At 45.4% G+C, this 19,074-nt stretch overlaps 1 protein-coding gene across 5 annotated transcripts in view; it reads right to left on the bottom strand.

Annotated features, from left to right (window-relative positions):
• SPTBN1 (spectrin beta, non-erythrocytic 1) overlaps nucleotides 1-19,074 on the bottom strand; it is a 211,475-nt gene that overhangs the window by 49,645 nt on the left and 142,756 nt on the right. For all 5 annotated transcript variants that reach the window (XM_070379571.1, XM_070379572.1, XM_070379573.1 and 2 more), the window contains 4 exons: nucleotides 7,831-8,004; nucleotides 3,988-4,079; nucleotides 2,477-2,557; nucleotides 2,005-2,120 (listed from right to left, as the gene is read on the bottom strand). In XM_070379571.1, coding sequence (XP_070235672.1) covers nucleotides 2,005-2,120; nucleotides 2,477-2,557; nucleotides 3,988-4,079; nucleotides 7,831-8,004 — 463 coding nt within the window. The remainder of the gene's footprint in view (nucleotides 1-2,004; nucleotides 2,121-2,476; nucleotides 2,558-3,987; nucleotides 4,080-7,830; nucleotides 8,005-19,074) is intronic.

Raw genomic sequence — 19,074 nt, forward strand, 5'->3', positions numbered from 1 at the left:
TCTTGTAAGACTGAGTGCCACTCTGCCCCTGCCCTCCTAACGTGCTGTATATATAGAGAGTGAGTGGTCAATAAGTATTTATTGAGGGATGGAGCAAATGAATGAAGGTGGCCAGTCTTTGGGGTATGGCAATGATGGAGGTACTCAGTTCAGGATACACCGAGGAGAGAACACATGGAACGCTCTTTGCTGACACAGTGGGCTCTTTTCTCAATGTGCATTCACTTGTGCACCTCCACTGCTGCCAGGAGGATAGAAGTGGATAGGGTTGTTTCTCTTAAAGACAAGACCACCGGGGCACAGGGTGGGAAAGCTCCCTGCCCAGGATCACTGAGGCAGCCAATAGAAGAGGGGGCCACAGCTACTCTTCCCACTCCAGGGCCCCCGTGACCAACTCCTGTGTCTGGCTCTGTCAATGTGGGCCCCACGGAGTCAGAACTGGAGGAAGGTCAGGGAAAAAGTGCCGGCCCTGGCCCTGTGTATAATTTAATAAACACAAAATGGGAAATGACTGGGAAGGAGTGAGCAGGCAAGACCTTTTTAAACTTGTTTACAATTGTATTTAAACGGATGCTCTCTGGGACACTGGGCAACTAACAATAGCTAGGGACAAATAATAATCAAGATCAAAACCACAGGATGAATGACAGCAACTGCTTTTTTTAGCTCCTTGTCTTCAAATGACCTGGGGAACATCAATCCCCTTTTCATACTGGGTGGTGATTAGAAAGATCAACTAATGAGCAAGTTATTAAATTTTTTATCACAGTGATTTCAAAAAAAGATTGTTTATCTCAGCATCTATGGCTCAGGGAGGATGTCTTTCCACAGTAAGGCAGGGGTTAAGTACAAAGATTTATCACAGCCAAAGGAATTTTAGTTTTGTGTTTATATTGAGAAATCACTTAACGGGCTGGCACAAAGATAATTTTATCTCAGCTTCCTGCAGTAAACCTATCAGGGAATCTGATGCACTGGAAAATAGCAAGAAGCCTGCCTGGCAGCCTCATGACCTCGATCTGCCCTTGGGGAGTTTAACTTCCTGTTCTATATTTGTAAGAACTTTAAACTTTCACTCACAAACAGCTTTTTCTCAGTATCTGCTCACAGCTGAGAGCATCTAAAAAGCTCCATCCCTACAAACAAATCCTTTTGCATTTTGAATACTTCTCCAAACGAGAAAACATTATGATAGCTCATGTTAAGATGAAGCCTACAATTAGGATTTTGTTAATAAAGGAGTTACAGCCCATTGGATTGCCCCACACAGGTCTGCTCTGTGTCGTCCACAGTCAGTCTCTGAGGTTCTGCTGCAGGGATCTGTGGGGCAGAGAGAGGCTGGTTCTGTGCAGAGTAAGGTGCTGTGCCACCAAGCAGCGGGCCACAAGGAGGGACTGCGTGTTACTCTTTCTGCCACCCACAGGCTCCTGGTGCACTGTCCTCATTTAAGTTCTTCTTACCCAGAAGCAAATACTGCGCAGTCTGCTAAGGAGGCTCCTAAACCTTCCTGCCCTGAGGCCAAACCACGCTCTTGCCCCAGTGGGCCGACTATCAGTCAACCAACAAGTGCGGAGAGCCTGCTCACGCCCTCTTCCTTAAACACAGAGGCTAAGCACCTATGGTGACTCCCCACTGCCTACTGAATAACCTCGAAAAACTGTTACCTGATGGGCCCCCACTCATCTTTCTGGTTGTATTTTTCCTACTGCTAAGCTAATACTACCCGCAATGAACTGTTAGTCCCCTGTTATACCTTCCTCTTTCTTGGTTCCTCTGCTCATATAAATCCCTCTGCCTACCATGACCTCTCCTTTGGAACATGTTTAAATCATACTCACCTTTCAAAGCCTTTTCAGGTATAATCCTTTACACAAATCCTCAAGTAATTCATAGACCAACATTAAGCTCCTCTTCCTTAGATAATTCCCAAAGCACACGGTGCCCGTAAACAAACCAACATGAAGCAGATTTTTTATTTACTCCTCTTACCCCTCGACTCCTTACCTTCGGGGTCCAAGAGTTTAGTGAGGCCAAGGTGTTGCTCTGCCAGGTTAAAGGCGTTCTGCAGATTGTAGTGTGCATTGGATTTCTTTAGTTTGTCAAAATCTATCAAGTCAGGCCTGTGGAGAACAACAGTGGAACATAACAGAAACCGCAGCTTGAAAACACGCCATGAGACCAATGGTGTCCGCTTAGGAGTAAAACCTAGATATTATTTAATCATCAAACAATGAAACCCAAGTTTTGAATAAACAACCTCAAAGTTTATTAAGAGAACTGAAGAGAATTGGCAGACTCGTTTCCTTTGTTTGGGACACTTTACACACTCTCTCCCACTCTCAAGTAGAAGGCAGGGATTTCCACCGTGGTGCAAATCTAAGGCAACGAATGTGAAGATGGAACATCACCCCGGTTGGCTATAAAAGGGTGTCAACATTCTCCCCCCATGTGGTCAGCGTGACCGCGAAGGACTCACCGGTGTTTGTGTATCAGTGCATTGAAGGCCATGCCATCCCTCCAGCTGGTTGTGAAATTGTGAATATTGACGTTGGGGTACCTAAGAAACACAACACAAGGTAATTACCAAATAAAGTTCTGTGTTTTGCTAAATGCAGTGTTTAAAGAAAAGCCTGTTGGTACTGAGAAAATGTGAGACAGTAACGAAATAAAGACACTGAAGACAATCAAGCTGAAGCTAAGATTGCCTAAACTTCTGCTTGTTGAAAAATAAAAACAAACACATATTCACATGGCTTTCTTGGTAACTTCGACCTGTGATCTGTGTCCTCGATTGAAAACACCACGCTTACTGAGAAAAAGGCAACCCTGACTAGATGCCTCCAAGGCTTCCTTGCTTCACTGGCTTTCCATGCCCCCAGCGCAGCTATGAGAAGCCTGCAAACACGATACCTGAGTGCACACATCACTTAGGGAGAGGAAGTAGCCGGGGTTACCTGTTCAAACACTCAGCTTTCCTTCTTCCTTATATCACTGAACTGGATGAAGTTTCATAAATCAAGTACCTTCCTGAAACACTTCCCTATAATGCTTACCAATAATCAATCAGCTACTCTACACTATATTGATTATTAATAACTTTTTATCCGTGGCTGATTAAAAGTTCATTCCTCACTTGATCCCCTTACTAAGCCTTACACTCTTTATGGTTTCCACAGTTATCACTGACTGATCATGCCCATTACAGTTACAACTGTCTTCCATGTAGCCCTGACCTACAAGATTAACCTGGGGGACTTCCCTGGTGGCCCAAGGGTTAGGACTTTGTCTTCCAATTCAGGGGATGTGGGTTTGATCCCTGCATCCCTGATCAGTTGGGGAGCTAAGATCTCAGATGCCTCATGGCCAGAAACTCAGAACATAAACAACAAAAGAAATATGGTAACAAATTCAATAGAAACTAAAAAAAAAAAAAAAAAAATCAACCTGGGACAAAACCAGTTCTCAGTTAGTACTTGGGAGCTTCAACAGTTTCAGTGAGCAATAAACAAGATGCAGTTCTCTAAGAAATATCTTCACTGAAATTTCAATGAAAGACTAAAAGGCAGGCAAACTCAGATAACATACAGAGATTAAGTTTGTACATTACATTTGTCCACTTAAGTTTACTGCACAAAACTTCCCAAAGCACAGAACTTAGAGGAGAAAGCCCACAACTTTTACAAATACCATGGATGAGATTTTTAAACACAGTTTCAGGGTTTTAAAATTCAAGATAAAATTCTCTCTGGAACTTCCTTAATAATCAAACAGAAGAAAAATGATTGTGCAGATGACAGGTCCAGAATATAAATCAACTCATTCCGTCCCAAGAGCTAGCTGAAATGTCAACGTCTCAACCGCTTACAAGTTAACAAGACATTTCAGTGGAAGCAGTGGAAAAGATACTTGTCAACACCGATCAAGTGATGACTCTGCTAAAACTGAGTCTGGGGAGAAGCAGCCCCTAAATCCCAGGTTCATGCTCACCCAGCTGTCTTCATCTGGCACCACAAGAGCAAAGCATCCTTGGCAGATTTCTTCTCTTTGTTGTCTTCAGTTTCTACACTGATATCCTGGATCTAAGGTTTACAGAGAAATATTAGACGAACAGATATGTCAGGTCTGCATATACATAATGAGTAAACTTTAGGTCAACACCTAGCCTTGCAGAATGTCTACTCTGAGGATCAATGAAAACTGCTTTCTGAAGCCAGGGTTCCCCCTTCTTGGAAATAACGACCAGAACTAGGTTCTGTACTTTGCACAAAGAGTAAAGTGAAGACTAGTTACCTGCCATGACTTCCTAGAACCTATCAGGGGTCATTTCTACTCCCAGCATAGCCCATCTTTCTCAACCACAGGCTAGAATGGTGGCTGGTATGGTACACTTTGAATCCCAGCATACTCTATGAAAATACTGTTTTTGCACAACCAAAAATTTCCCACACCAGAGTCAGTGAGTCCTTTGTTGATGAGGACTGTGTATGCACCATTTCCTGAAAACTGACCCAAACTCTCAGAGAAACAGTGCCCTTAAATGCTGTGCTTCCATGCTCTGTGCTACATGGTCTGAATATTTGTGCTCCCAACTCTCATTAATTCTTATGCTCAAACCCTAATCCCCTCAAAAAAGTGATTATGAAGAGGTAGGGACTTTGGGAGTCCTGGGCCTCATGAATGGGATGCGTGCTTTATAAAAGAGGCTCCAGAGAGCTTCCTAGAGCCCTCCACCAAGTGAGGACACAAAGAGAAGTCTGTGACCTATAAGTGGGCTGTCCTTTGACCTTGCTGGTACTCTAGTCCCAGACTTCCAGCCTCCAGAACCGTAAACAATAAATGTCTATTGCTTGGAAGCCACCCAGCCTGAGGCACTTTGTTTAGCAACCTGAACGGACTAAGACAGCCTATATTCGTAAGGTACTCATAGTCTGCTGAATCTCAACAGGACGTAGAGCCTGGTCTACTAGGACCAAAGTCAGACTTCCTAGGTTTGAATCCAGGTTCCCTCACATACTTCGTGTCCTTGAGTGAGTTCCTCGGCTTCCCCACTGAGGAGTGGCTATCTCAGGGCACTGCTGTGCACTTGAAGAAATGCAAAATATGGAGAGCTGGGCTCTTAGTAAGGAAACCTACATGTCAGCTCTTTGGATCACGGGCTGCCTACCAGTTATGTGATTTTTAGACAAATGCTCTGAATGCTCTTCTGTCTTCAGTTTTCTTGACTATACTAATAAAATGTGGAACGGAGTGCAGGAAAATGGTCTCAGCCTAGAAGGCCATCCATTCTCTCTCAGTTCTAACCATTCCAAGTTTTCCAGTCCTGGCCCCTGTCAAAGGTCTTTCCATCTAATCTAGAAACATACCCCAGAATTCTTTTTAGGAAAAAGAAGTAGGAAGAGGATAAAACAGAGACATGTGTAAGATTAAAAAGTTAGAAACTTTCAACTAGGAAAAACACCTAGAAATTGAAATTATTACGCTTCTAAAAAAATTCTCCAAGAGAAGTCTTGAGTTTGCATAAATTCTAAACTACAAAGAGTATGCAAGAGTAACCCTCGCTCAAGGGGTAAAACGCAGACTTACTAGGAAAGCAGGTGGAATTTTACACATTAACCTCCATCAGCTTTCCTCTATTTCAGGAATGGAATCTGTTTTCAGACTTGGTCATTCACAAACAGAACCTACCCTTCTGAAATGAAGACATCTCCCTATGTGGACTAAGCAAACTCAAAGACCTTTATTCCAGTTTCTCACATCATCTTTTACTCTCTTTTAAAGGGAAAGCAGCATAAAACCTGTCAGTCACCATTGGTATTTAATGCACACCTGATACACACATCAGGGCTGGCCACACCTTGGGGGCTCCTGGACACATACACACACACACACACACACACACAGGTAATATAAGACGAGATTGTACATTCAGGAGCTGGGGGGTGGTGGGGAGAGAGGTCTCTGCAAATACGTGGGGAAGCCTCACAGAGGAGGCAGAATGTTAGCTAGGCCTTGGCTGGGGAGGAGTCAGTAAGTGTTTGCAGAACAGGGGATGGATTGATAAAACTGCTTCAGGAGGCAGGGGCATGGCAGACACCAATCCCCACAGGCCGCGCAGTGACATAAGCCTGTGTTTCTTTCCTTAGAGGAAAGGGAGAAAGTACGTATTGGCATTTACAGGTTTAAGCACAGAAAAAGGCAAGCTGGCCAGAAATTAATTAGTCAGTGACTCAACCCAATTCACAACCCAAGGGCTGTGGGCACCAACCTGCTGTCAAGGGAGGCCATTGTCAGGATGCCCTTCCACGCTCTGATTACAGGCCAAAGGCAAGAGAAACAGAACTTCTTACTCCAGGGAATTGAGGCAAGGCCCAAGGAGGGCCTGCTCAGTTCACCTCTGTTGGCCTAAGGCCAAGAGCAGTGATCAGTGAATTTAATGGTGTTCACTCTATTTTCAAATCATTCAGGAACCAAACAACAGAAACCTATAGAAGAGTTCTGTTTGCAAAATAAAGTCACTGCATTAATAATGTCATCTTCAACAATGGTTCCTGGCCTCAGTTCAGTTCCGTTCAGACCCATTTAATCAGAAGCACTGGGGGCTGGAACCTGGGAACCTGAGTAAAAAGCCTTCCCAAGAAGTCAGATGATCTATCGGTCCAGGCTTAGGAACCCCCCATTCAGGTTCTGAACAGCTCTGGTTTAGACCCCTAGCCTCCTTCCACATACCCACCCACACCACTAAGCTATAGCCCAATCCCAAGGGAAGCGAGAAGGAAAGCGACGGGTTAGAGGGTGATTTCAGCATTTTAGTAAGAATATAAAGGGAGGCATGCGGTCGCAAAGAGTCGGACACGACTGAGCGACTGAACTGAACTGAAATGAACTGAATAATGTGATTTCTGTTGTGGCTCTTTGTTGGTGAGCTTTTTATTTACCTAGGGAAGAAAAAATCAATCAAGCATCATCAGAGGGGCTTAACGAAGAGGGAAGACACAGAAAACAGACTCTGAGAAGAGAGAACTGTTAGAACTTTTGTTTGCAAAGTAACCTGATGCTAGGTAAGAAGCGTTTCCTGCGTTTCAGATTTTAATTGAAAAGCAGAAGCATGAAGCAACAGCCTGGAGAAAGAACCAGTCATCAGGCCGGAGGTGCCACACAGACAGGAAAGGCTGAGCTCTCTCCTTAGGGGTCAGAAGCAAGCGTGGCAGCCCTGACTGGCCTCGTGATCCTTGCAAGGCTCCTCCCTCCCCTCACAAAGTGAAGCAAATTGACAGAATGACCTTGAGAGTGTTTCTATACTTATAACCTTACCCCTGGGTATAACAAACCCATAAAATCGTCAGTTCAAACGAGCATAAGGCTTCTGCACACTCCCCTGAAAACTGCTTCCTTACACCCAAAGGAGAATGAGAAGGTGAAAACAGAACCCACACAGATGTCACAATCCTATGCAGCTTAGCCTAAAATATTCTGCAACGCATACCATGATCTGTTGAAGTTCAGATAGTCTACCAGTAGTAACCTAGCGTTGACCACACCTATACACCTCTGCTCCTGAAAGCTGAGTAGCAGACACCAGTGGTGGGCTGAGACTAGGCCCAGAAACCCCCTTAACTGCCAAGAGAGTCGAGACTTTCAGGAGCAGCAAAACTGAGGGAGGAGATAGCAGCTGCCACATGCCCAGAGGGCAGCCGAATGTGATGTGCAGCACACCTGACTCTGAGATGCCATTTCCACCTGGTCCTTCTGGTCGCCCTGGAAGGGGAGCCCAGTTTTGCAGGGATGCTCACACTCGGCAGGGAGGCCCGGTGGCCAGGCCGAGTCCCTTACCTGGAAGCGCAGGATGATGGTCCAGATGAGGCCGAGGGTCAGCCGGTGGTTTCCATCCACGATGTCGTGGGACCCCATGTTCTCAAGATGGACTCTCTGCTCCTTCAGGAACTGAAGGGCCTTGTCCACATTCTCCAGACAGTGGATGCGCATTCGTCCCTTGGTGGGTTTAGGCTAAAACAGAAGAGCAGAAGGTAGAAACAGATCATCCAGGAGGGCAGAAATCAGCTCAGAGCTACAGTCCAGAGAGTTCACATAGGCCCATTCACGCAGTGCTCTCCAACCCACACCAAAATGTTAAAAAAATATATGTTCATTCAGTATTTATCTAATACTAAGAAAGAGAAAAAGAGAAGTTTACTTAAGGGATGGTAACCGATCACCCTTCAGAGGTTTGTTTTATCATGGAAGCGACATAATTTACGTGAGCATGGAAGCTGGAAGTTCAGAGAAAAAGGAGCCCAATTTTCACAAAGAATTTCATAGCTAGCACTGCCATCCATGGAATTTTTGCAGATGCATGGCAGAACACCGCTGAGGATTTTCTGGCTGCTTTAAATGTAAAAATAGGTTTGCCACCTGCTGGTTTGGGTTGTTTCCTGAAGTTTGCTCAAAATGAGAAAGGGAGGACATGCTATAAAATCAGGAGAATTTTCAAGTGGTGGTTTGTGAGGATGATGGAGGGGGTTGAGTAAAAGGGTGTGACTTGCTGAAAAGTCAAAGGAAAGAAAATACAACAGTGGTCTAATTGGAATGCCCCAAAATGTCTGTTCCTTTTATTTAGTTATATTAAAATCCAAAAAAGGCCCTTTCAAGGTGAATATTTTAAATAAACAAAGCAATAGATAAAGATACACACTCAAAAATCTTCAATGGGTCACTATCACCTCCTGTGTGTCTAGAGCAAGCTCACGCTTCCACTGCCTGGCTCCACCCTTCCTACCCCTCTTTTCACCCATAACTCCCCCCTCTATGGAAGCTGCACCTCGAGCTGATCTCACAAGCCCACAAAGCTGCCACCAGGTTGCACATACCCATCCTGGCTCAGAGATGTCCCTGATCTGGCTGCCATCCTCTCTCCCGAGACTTCTCATCATACCCCACCCACCTTTCGAGGTTCAGGTCAAGGCACATCTTTCCTGCTAGAAGTCATTTCCAACCACTTCAACTGTCACAGGACCCCCTTCCCCCCAAACCCATACATTTATGGTCTGGACCACAGGGTTCAGGAACTCATCACATATCTTACATTTTTGCTGTTACTCACATGTACTGTTACTACTTTTAACCCGACTACTGGCTTGGGAGCATGGACTATGCTTTATACTCACAACTTACATTCCTGGAATGTCAGGAATGCTAGGATCCGTGATTCATGTTAGGTCAAGTGACAACGGCACAGCAAATCAAGCTATCTGGGAGGTAAGAAAAAGGTCTGATCTCAGATGTCCATAAAAAGGGGTGGACTCCATCTAAGGTTCCTACAGTGAGCCCCCGTTCTCCTCCTGTCAAGGTGGACAACTGAGGTTCCTGCTGAAACTGGACCGAAGTCGAGGGGTGTGGACTCACTGCCTCCAAGAAAGCATGTGAATTCTGGGGGGAGGGCTCCTGGCATTCTTCAGGGCTGTTCTGAGGCCTCTTCCTCTTCGCGGCCTGTGCCCTGACCAGTGAGCCCATGACCACACAGTGCAGGTTGGGCCTGGAGTTGCAGAGTGGCAAGGATGCAAATGTTGTGCTAACTGTGGCAGATAGTCTCCCAAGTCCGCCTCTGACTGGCCAGAAAAGGTTTCATATAGTCTCCCAAGTCCGCCTCTGACTGGCCAGAAAAGGTTTCATCCTAACTCATTGTGAGAGAAACAGTGTGGGTGGAATTAGCGTTTGTAAAGTCAACTTGTGTACACGTCAAGTGAAAGTGTTCATCACTCAGCCCGTGTCTGACTTTGTGACCCCATGGACTGCAGCCCACCAGGCTCCTCTGTCCATGTGATTCATCAGGCAAGAAGACTGGAGTGGGTCGCCATGCCCTCCTCAAGGGGATCTTCCCAACCCAAGGATCGAACCCACGTCTCCCACATTGCAGGCAGATTCTTTAGGGTCTGAGCCACCAAGATCAGGACTCCCAAAACAGAGGTCGCCCACATGACAAACTTAAGTCAGCCTGCACTGGAGAGAAAGGCCTGTCAAGGAGCCTGAACACAAAGGGTCACTCTCTTAGACAGAGAGCTCCACCACTGCTTGTGAGGCAGCACTGCCCCATCCATGGACTATGTCCCCTTGAATAAAAGACATCAAACTCTCTACCACACCGTTTTAGTTCTGTCATCTGACAGAATCTGAGCAGCAAGATAGGGAATACGTTGGGGGCTGTCAGGACCTTCTCAGGCTGCTCCAGGCCTAACTACAGTTCTTTCTGACCTGATCTTGAAGAACAACCTCAAACACGCAGGAGACCCCTCAAGCCTCTGTTCTCTCCTACAAAATCCCAGTGGACTGCGTGTTCATTTCCATATGAATATGGGGTGCAGGGGTGTGGGAGGTACGGGAGGGGTCCAAATGCTTTCCTGCAGATTGGAAAAGTGTCAAGTGGCAGGGACCCCGCACTGATGCTGACTGGCCATGCCAGGTGGGGGCTGAGGATGGTTCACCCTGACCCAAATGCAACGCAAGTTCCTGTTAACACCAGCCATCAGAAACACTACTGCATGGAACACAAGGGAAGGAACTGAAATAAAGATGGCAGAGAAACCTCTTTGGTTGGGTAAATGATTAGACTTCTTAGTTAAAAAAACAAACCTCACCCATTTCCAAAAGTCGAGGAAATGGAAAACTTTCAGGAGACCCCTCACCCCACTTTGGTTTTATTTTTTTGCAATTCTTCCAAAAATCAAACCAAGATTTGGGCAGGGGTTGATACTCTGCTTTTCTCTCTCTAAAGTTGTTTTATTTTTAATTTTCCTACTGCTCCTGGCCATTACATCTTTTAAAATATGAAACACGAACAAACCAGATCCATGAATATGCTTCTGCTGGGCAATTCAGTATAGATGCTGCTGCTCTTGTTAAAATATCCACAATTTAAGTTACAGTTTCCCCACTTTCTAGCAAATTGGCGCCTTGTTTCTCAACTTTTACCTCTAACATGAGGATAATATCGGTAATAATCTCAAACAGCTGCTCCATAAATGAAATGGTGAACTAATCATTATGGTGTTCTCAAATCCACAAAATGGGTCTACAAACAGAGGCACCTCAAGGATTTTCCTCCCAACAATTCTTCTTAAAGTTGTTGGGGGGGGCGGGGGGAGCATGCCCCACCTGAATTTCAAATTGTTTAGAAATAACACACTTCTCTGTAGACAAACAAGAAATGTTCAGGGTCTAGATAGAACTCTCCCACTGAGAGCCAGAGAAGTTGATACACATCAGTTGAAAGACAAATTTAATACCAGATTGGAATGTGCCCCCAAACAGTGGTAATGATATTATTCTTCTAATCCTGACACCCTAAATGGTACTCTACAGGAATAAAAGGAAATGGTGGTAGAGAAAACTTATGACTAGCTGGTATCTGGAGGGAAGAGGAGATGGAAGGAGGGAGGGGCAAGGATGCGAAGATACCCAAACCTCGACACTTGGGGTGTCTAGACATAGTAAGACCTCTGCAATTCAAAGCGTATTAGGAAACAAGGTTAGAAAGCATGATTTACAGAGATAGCTTAAATATTACTATTATGCTGTGCAGCTAGTAATTCAAGCCAGGTTAACTGTTAGGCAGTGAAAGTTGCTTCATCGCCTCACTGCACCTCTCTCCATGTTTTTCAAACACTTTCCCACATTTCATCTTAATTGAAACTCACTCAGCTTCAGTGGCACATGAATCTCCTTTAAACCCAATGAACAAACCAGATGTGGCAAGGTTAGATGATACAGGAGGAGAAGTAGGAATTAAGACTAAAACTCAAGAATAGCAACTCCTAAGATGTGTTCAGAGACGGTCTCTGAAGTGTTTTGATGCTTTAAATGGTATTTGGGCAGGTTTAGGGAGAATCATCACAGGGAATTAATTTAGAAGGGTTAATAATGATTGCACAGACCTACACGCAGAAACATATATTAGGTCATGAAAACAGCAAAGCTCTCAATATCTAACAATTCTTAGCTGCCATTTTCTGGGCGACTGGGTTAACCTGTTAGGTGGTTTCTATCTTATCACATTTAATCTTCACACTAACACTACACAGTAATAACAATTATTATTCTTGTCATTGTACAGATGAGAACACATCTGTTTAGAGGGGTGAGGTGATGGCATGGCTGGCTGGTGTGGTGAGCTGGGATTCCATAATGTGCCCCCTTCAGGCTACACCGGGAACCAAGTGCAGTACAAACACATTAGTATGTGAAAGGAAATAACGAGGCTTGGGTCCCGATCTGGCAGACAGTTTTCCTTTTTTTTTCCAGAAGAGCTATTTTTATTTTATTCAACTTCCACCTTCTCAAAAGAAAGAAGAGATAACAATGGAGAAAACTGAACACAAAGGATCTGGGGGAGGGGCGCATCTCTCAGTAATAAACACTTTCTGAAGCCTCACCCCAAGAATGGCTCTTTCTGCCAGGAAGAGAAACCTTCCCTGTCTTGTCTCCATTAATTATTGTCAAATTCCCAGTGTGACTAAGGTCCGTTCCCACGGCAACATGCACATTTCTGTCTTCTGCTGTCCTTTCTGATGGGGCAGTTTGAGATGCCATGAATGTGGAGTCAAGGATCAATACCAGACTCGCGTGCAACTCAAACAAAGGGGGGTGCGCTGCAGGCCTGGGTTCCTCTGAGGAAATGCCTGTATTTATGGCTCCTCCTTTAAATCCTAACAAGGGTTCCTGCTCTTCCACACCAGGGCTGTGTTCCTCTGCTTTGTGGTCACGTTTCCTGTTTCCCTTCCTTAGTCCCTTCTGGTCCCAAATCTTTATCAACCACAGCTCCAATCCATCTGGGCTGGCTCCAGACCCATCATCTTTCCAGCTCCAAAAGAGTGGGAATGACAGGGCTAAGTAACCAACCTCCAGCAACTGACAAGGTAATTTTAACTGCTTAGTAGAGCAGCCAGTTCAAGCCCCGCCCCTCAGAAGTGGGGTGGTCCTGGGCAAATTCGCCTTAGAAAGGGAAAAGGGAGCTGGATGGCCCCTCCAGGTTCATGGTGGACTCAGCCTTGAGTTTAGACCAATTACACGCTGTGGGGCATCTGGGTTTGTAGAACGGTGGAGTGATTACAATGGCAGGGTTTTTGTCAGAGCCTAGAGATGGGAAGGAAATGGCAACCCACTCCAGTGTTCTTGCCTGGAGAATCCCAGGGACGGGGGAGCCTGGAGGGCTGCCATCTATGGGGTCGCACAGAGTCGGACATGACTGAAGCGACTTAGCAGCAGCAGCAGAGATGGGAAAGACAAAGCAAACGTTTCCTGGAGCTATTTTTAGCCTCCATGAATAGAGGAGGATGACTTGAAGGAGGACTCCTGGCAGGGGATTTTGGGAGGACTCAGGGGAGCTGGGCCACTCTTCCACCCTGCTAAGCCCCGCTCCCTCTGACTTTTCTCCATGTGTCCAGAGCCACCTTGAAGCCACCTGGAGCAATAGATCTCCAGGGCTGCAGGGAGACAGAAAGCCAATCCTGGGAGCTGGGAGAAGCTGACTGCCGAACACCAGCTGGATGGCTTTGCTGGTTGCTTACTGTTACAGCATCTGTGAAATCAAGGGATCTAGCTTTGGGGCCCCTAGTCCCTTCCAGCTATAAACACAGTCTGTAAGCTGGAGGGGAAACGACTCACTAGCACACAAAGCAAATTCTAAAGTGCCTGCTCATCTCTCATTCAGGTGTAGAAGAAATAGAGAAAAAGACACTACAGGTCAGTGTGCCAGAGTGACGGAGACTTGCTTATGTCTTTGCCTTTTAATCAAAAATCAATGCTTGCTACACACATATGCATGCCTCTACTTAATACAGAGAGGAGGACGGAAACACTAATTCCAAAATCTCGTCTGATACAACAGTCAAACTTATTTCACATTAAGTCCCCAAACACCTCCCTACACATCACACTCTTCAGTTTTAAGAAGAGTATAAAATGATTCTTGTCCAATTAAAATTAAAGGGGAAACAACATACCGCATCTCATTAATTCCTGCCCATTTCCTTCCTGGTGGGGACCCATTCCCCAGGACAATCTTCTCCTTCAGTAGGGCTCAATGAGAAATGAGGGGCCCAACATACAGGAGAGTGGCTGGAATCTAAGTTATATTCCTCAGTGGTGATACTGCTTCTTCTCTAAAGTGTAAGTTGTCCACTTCATTAGACTGAGAATTAAACAGATTATGTGTATAACAGCAAACACTGAAAGTGACTGACTGTCATCACTCCTTCTGAAAGCAAACTCCACTTTAGCCAGGATGCTCTCCCTACACCAGCTTCCTCCTGACGGCCACCCCAAGTGCTCTCTTCACTCTTCCTCACGCTGACACACGGCCCCTCTATTCTATGGCCATCCACACCTGAGCCTCTCCTCTTGAATCCAGTTGCAACCCCACCCAATGGGTAGGGTTTCTTGACACTCCATCCAGAAGGCCCACTTCCTCTTCTGAACTCTAGTGCTTTGGGGCCATTCTTTCAGCTTTTTATCACATGGTATTACTATTACCTGTTACTATTAGTTCATTTTTTGTATTTGTGCAATTAGACCTGAATTTAACAGGGACATTCTTCTCTGGCTGGTTGTTAGAACAAAAGCAAATGCTCCCTCACAAGAGATATAAAAAACAGGCAGGTTCTGTGGCCAGTCCATAAAATCCCATCTCTACAACAATACATGCCAGCACGGCTCTCCTAACAAAGATTTTATATAAAATGCACTCAGGGTAGTTCAACATGGGATTTATTTAAGGCTTAGCAAATCTCACGGTAAGTCTATCTTCTCCACCTAGTTCAGCCTGTTTTGGAAGTAACGGTGGTTAAAAAAAAAAAAAAAACCTGTTTTTGTTGCTTTGTCTTCTTTGAGACTGATTAACAGAATAAGAAGACAGAATATTAGGAAAATAACAGGACAGCAGAAATCAGTGATACCTGTTATTGGTAATGGTGGGAGCTGCGGGAGAGTAGAGGTGTTCAGAAAACCTTGTCCTCTCAGTCAGAGAAGAGGGCTCAGTCTGGCAGGAGCAAGGCAGGAAACCATCTCACACAGAACCAGTCTTCACGCTGAGGCCCACAGAGGGAAGGGGGCACAGGCCAGCTTCTAACTTGGATGAGGACCCGTGGGCTCTACTTCACTCCCAAAGTCCAGAGGCCTCAGTCCTTCCAAATATCAGTGGGTCATGCAACCCTAACCCTTCATGTCCCATTTCTAATCTGGCTTTGGGACCTGCAACTAATGGCAAAGTGACCAGCACAGTTCTGTGCTCACCGCTTCTATCTGGTCGGTTGACGCCAAAGTCAAAGGCGGTCTATATTCTTTTGGGGGGCCTTCTTTATATTTTATCTTTCTGTTTCATATTAGGGTACAGCTGATAAACAATGCTGTGATAGTTTCAGATGAACAGTGAAGGGACTCAGCCATACATATCCATGTATCCATTCTCCCCCAAATACCCCTCCTATCCAGGCTGCCACATAACACTGAGCAGAGTTCCATGTGCTATACAGGAGGTCCTTGTTGGTTATCCATTTAAAATACAGCAGTGTGTACATGTCCGTCCCAAACTCCCTAACTGTCCCTTCTCCCTGACAACCATAAGTTAGTTTTCTAAGTCTGTGAGTCTCCTTCTATTTTGTAAGTTCATTTGTACCATTTCCTTTCAGATTCCTTATATAAGGGATGTCATAGGATATTCCTCCTTCTCTGTCTGACTGACTTCACTCAGTATGACACTCTCCAGGTCCATCCATGTTGCTGCAAACGGCATTATTTCATCCTTTATAATGGGATGAGTAATATTCCATTGTATATATGTAAGAGGCGGTCTATATTCTTTCTGGAACTTTAAAGTCAGATATTTATGAAGTTATAGTCCATGGTAATTTCAGAGTAACACACTGGAAAGGAACGGTTTTGTCATCAACCCAATCCCAGTCTGCAGCAGCGTCCGGGCTCAGCCTCAGAGATTCCTCACTGCCTCATGAGCTAACACACCTTGAGGCAAAGACAGCGACATGGAGCCAACCCAAGTCATGACTAGGGGTGGGTGGGGGAGATTCCTGCCTTCTCATGTTCTACAGTACTTAAGAATCAAGTGTCTTGATAACTCCAACATCTAACCCCAAACCTGCTCAAATCTAACCCAGATTTTATTAAGTAGAAATGCAGGGTGGGGTTAGGGTGAAATGATGTGGATCATTAAGTGAATCTGTTTTTTTGAACTTGGTACAGTAAAAATCAAGAAAAACTTCCTCCTCTGTGAAGAAGGATGAGCTGGCTCCAAGAATCTGCTAATAAAATAAATTTAGATACTCCAGTCCCTCAAACATCTATCTCCTACACACTGCCAAGTTGGTGGTGCGTGCTTGTGCTGATATGCCGCCGGAGACACAGCTGCAGATGGAGTGCAAATGTTTGTGTAGCCCAGGGATTTGGATCACTGGTGCAGAAAGCCCAGAGCTGACTGAATGTTATCTGATGAGACACATTTATCTGTGGACATTAATTTACCTAGGCCTGGAAGTTCTAGCAATAGCGCTCATTCTGGAATCTGAAGATTCAAGAATCATTTGGGGCAACCCCTCATGGATGAATCTTATCTTCCTTGGGGAGCATCTCTAATGTAAGTCCCTGGCAGCATCTGTGGCCAACAGCAGAGTGTGGTCTGTGTCTTTTCCAGAAGACTCCAGATAAGCCACAGGGCCAAAAGAGCCAAAAATCTCCAGTACAAATGAATAAGAGCTGTAGCTCGCTCTTTCTATGGTGTTAGTCACTCAGTCATGTCTGACTCTTTCCTGATCCCATGGACTGTAGCCCACCAGGATCCTCTATCCATGGAATTCTCTTGGCAAGAAAACTGGAGAGGGTTGCCATGCCCTTCTCCAGAGGATCTTCACAACCAAGGGATCAAACCTGGGTCTCCTGCATGCTGGCAGATTCTAAATCATCTGAGCCACTAGGGAAGCCTATCTATAGTATCCTTACTTTTGTTTTTTTTAACATTCTTTTTTTTTTTTTTCCCCCTGTGGTACAGTCTGTAGGATCTCAGCTCCCTGACCAGGGATGGAACCAGCGCTCTCATTAGTGAGAGCTCAGAGTCCTGCCACCCGGACCACCAGGGAACTCCCCATGGTATCCTCACTTTTGGAATAAGAAGACCGATAAGACTCTGCAACCAACAGTCAGAGTTGGCTGGGAGGAATGGATAGTAAAAGAAGCCAAGGCACTCGGGGTTTTACGAAGTGGCAGGGCACTGCTAAAGACAATCTCTGCCCGTGACTGCCTGAGAGGACGCAGACAGCAGCCCCCTCGTGTTCCTCCACCCCTGCTCCCCTGCTCCCCCAGGCCTCTAGGACACTGCAAAAAAAAAAAAAAAGGAAATATATATCCTGCTGGCAGCAAATAAAGACAGGAGTGGGAGGTTTCTACAAACAACCAAGAATTATGCTTTGTTGGCTGTTTTCTTCTTCTCATATTTTTGTTGCCCTGTTCAGAATGAAGGGCAATGGGCTTGACCCCATTTATTATGTGGACATTATCACAGACAACAATCTTCTTGGTATAAAAGAACTACAGGCCTTCCAGGGTGAACCATTTACTCCCCATGAGACCATACTGGGGCAAAAATAAATGTTCAAACTAATTTTCACATAACCTTTAATGATTTTTTTAGCTACTTTCAGAACATCATTCCCCCTACCCCAAATCAACAGACAATTACACTCAGTTGAACATTTAAGAGGGAAAAGGGGGTGGTGTTGGTGAGAAACTCTGGTTACAAAAATTATATTTAAAGGTGCATATCACAATATTTCTGGTCTAGACTGTCAAAAAACAAACCAAAATGCACTAAATGACCAGTCCTCCCCGTGTGAACCCACTGCCCCTACTCCCACCTCACAGACTGCCTTCAAGGAGGCATCATGGCCATGGAGGCAGGAGACTCCTTTGTCTGTTTGTTTCGTCCAGTTTGACCCATAACCTCAAAGAAAATGAGGCAGCAAGACATGCATGCTCAGGAACAAAGAACATGGACCAGAGGTGCTGAAGAAGAGACAGTGCTTGCTCTCTTCTGGGGACCCTGTTCCTGAACGGAGGGCTCAGGAGACAGAAACCTGACTATTACTACCCGGGCTCAAAGAGGCAGTTCTGTCTGTGGGATAATGTTAGAACAGGGGACAACCTCTGCCTATGGTTAGAGGTGTGTGGGTTGGTCTACATACAGACCCACTGTGGCTGTCAAGTTGCAGGGTGGAGATCAAGTTAAAAATAAGGCTTTCTGGCAGCCCTGCCAACCACCAGCATCATATTTTCCTGGTGATGTCACTGCAGATGTGGGCTCGATCCCTGGGCGTCAGCCTTTGGCTTGGCCCCACTGCCACCTATGGAACTGTCTATGCTCTGGTAGAAGACGGCATCCATCTCTACACCAAGGCCAGACAAAACCTGTTGGGCCAGTTACAGTGACTGCATTAAGATTTTGGGGTCTAAGGTTCACAAACAAAAGTCACATCAGAGACAGCGGTGGCAGCTCTGGGCAAACAGAATGGGGAGAACATTTTCACAATAGGCTGACAACTCCTCTGCCCAAAAAGGCTGGGTGAGTTCATCAGAAGCTCCACGTTTCCAAGGAGACAAAACACCAGCCTCTCCCTCCAGCCCAGAATAAAAAGTGTGTGTGGAAGAAACAAAAAAACGCCAGACACTACTGAACTCAGTTCCTGCTACCTTAAAATGGCACCTCAGATTTTCCAAAGAATCACTAAGACCCAAGCTTAGAATTATTCCATGATCTCAAGGGATACAGATTCATCCCGGAGGCCAGCGCCCAAGACTGCTCCTTAAATTTCCGGCATCATGCTGTTTAACAGGGGACACCAGCCAGGATCTTTCTGACCAAAGACAATAACTTTGCCAATAACCAGAACAAGGCCACTTCATTACAGTTCAAGAAAATCATCCAGATTCAAAACTACCCTGGAGCTTTCCCCACCGTGCTCATCACACTCATCAAGTCTCTGCACCTCACAAGTATCAGTCATTAACCACATAAATCTGCAAGAG

The sequence above is a fragment of the Bos mutus genome, chromosome 11 (assembly GCF_027580195.1).
Source record: "Bos mutus isolate GX-2022 chromosome 11, NWIPB_WYAK_1.1, whole genome shotgun sequence".
NCBI lineage: Eukaryota > Metazoa > Chordata > Mammalia > Artiodactyla > Bovidae > Bos > Bos mutus.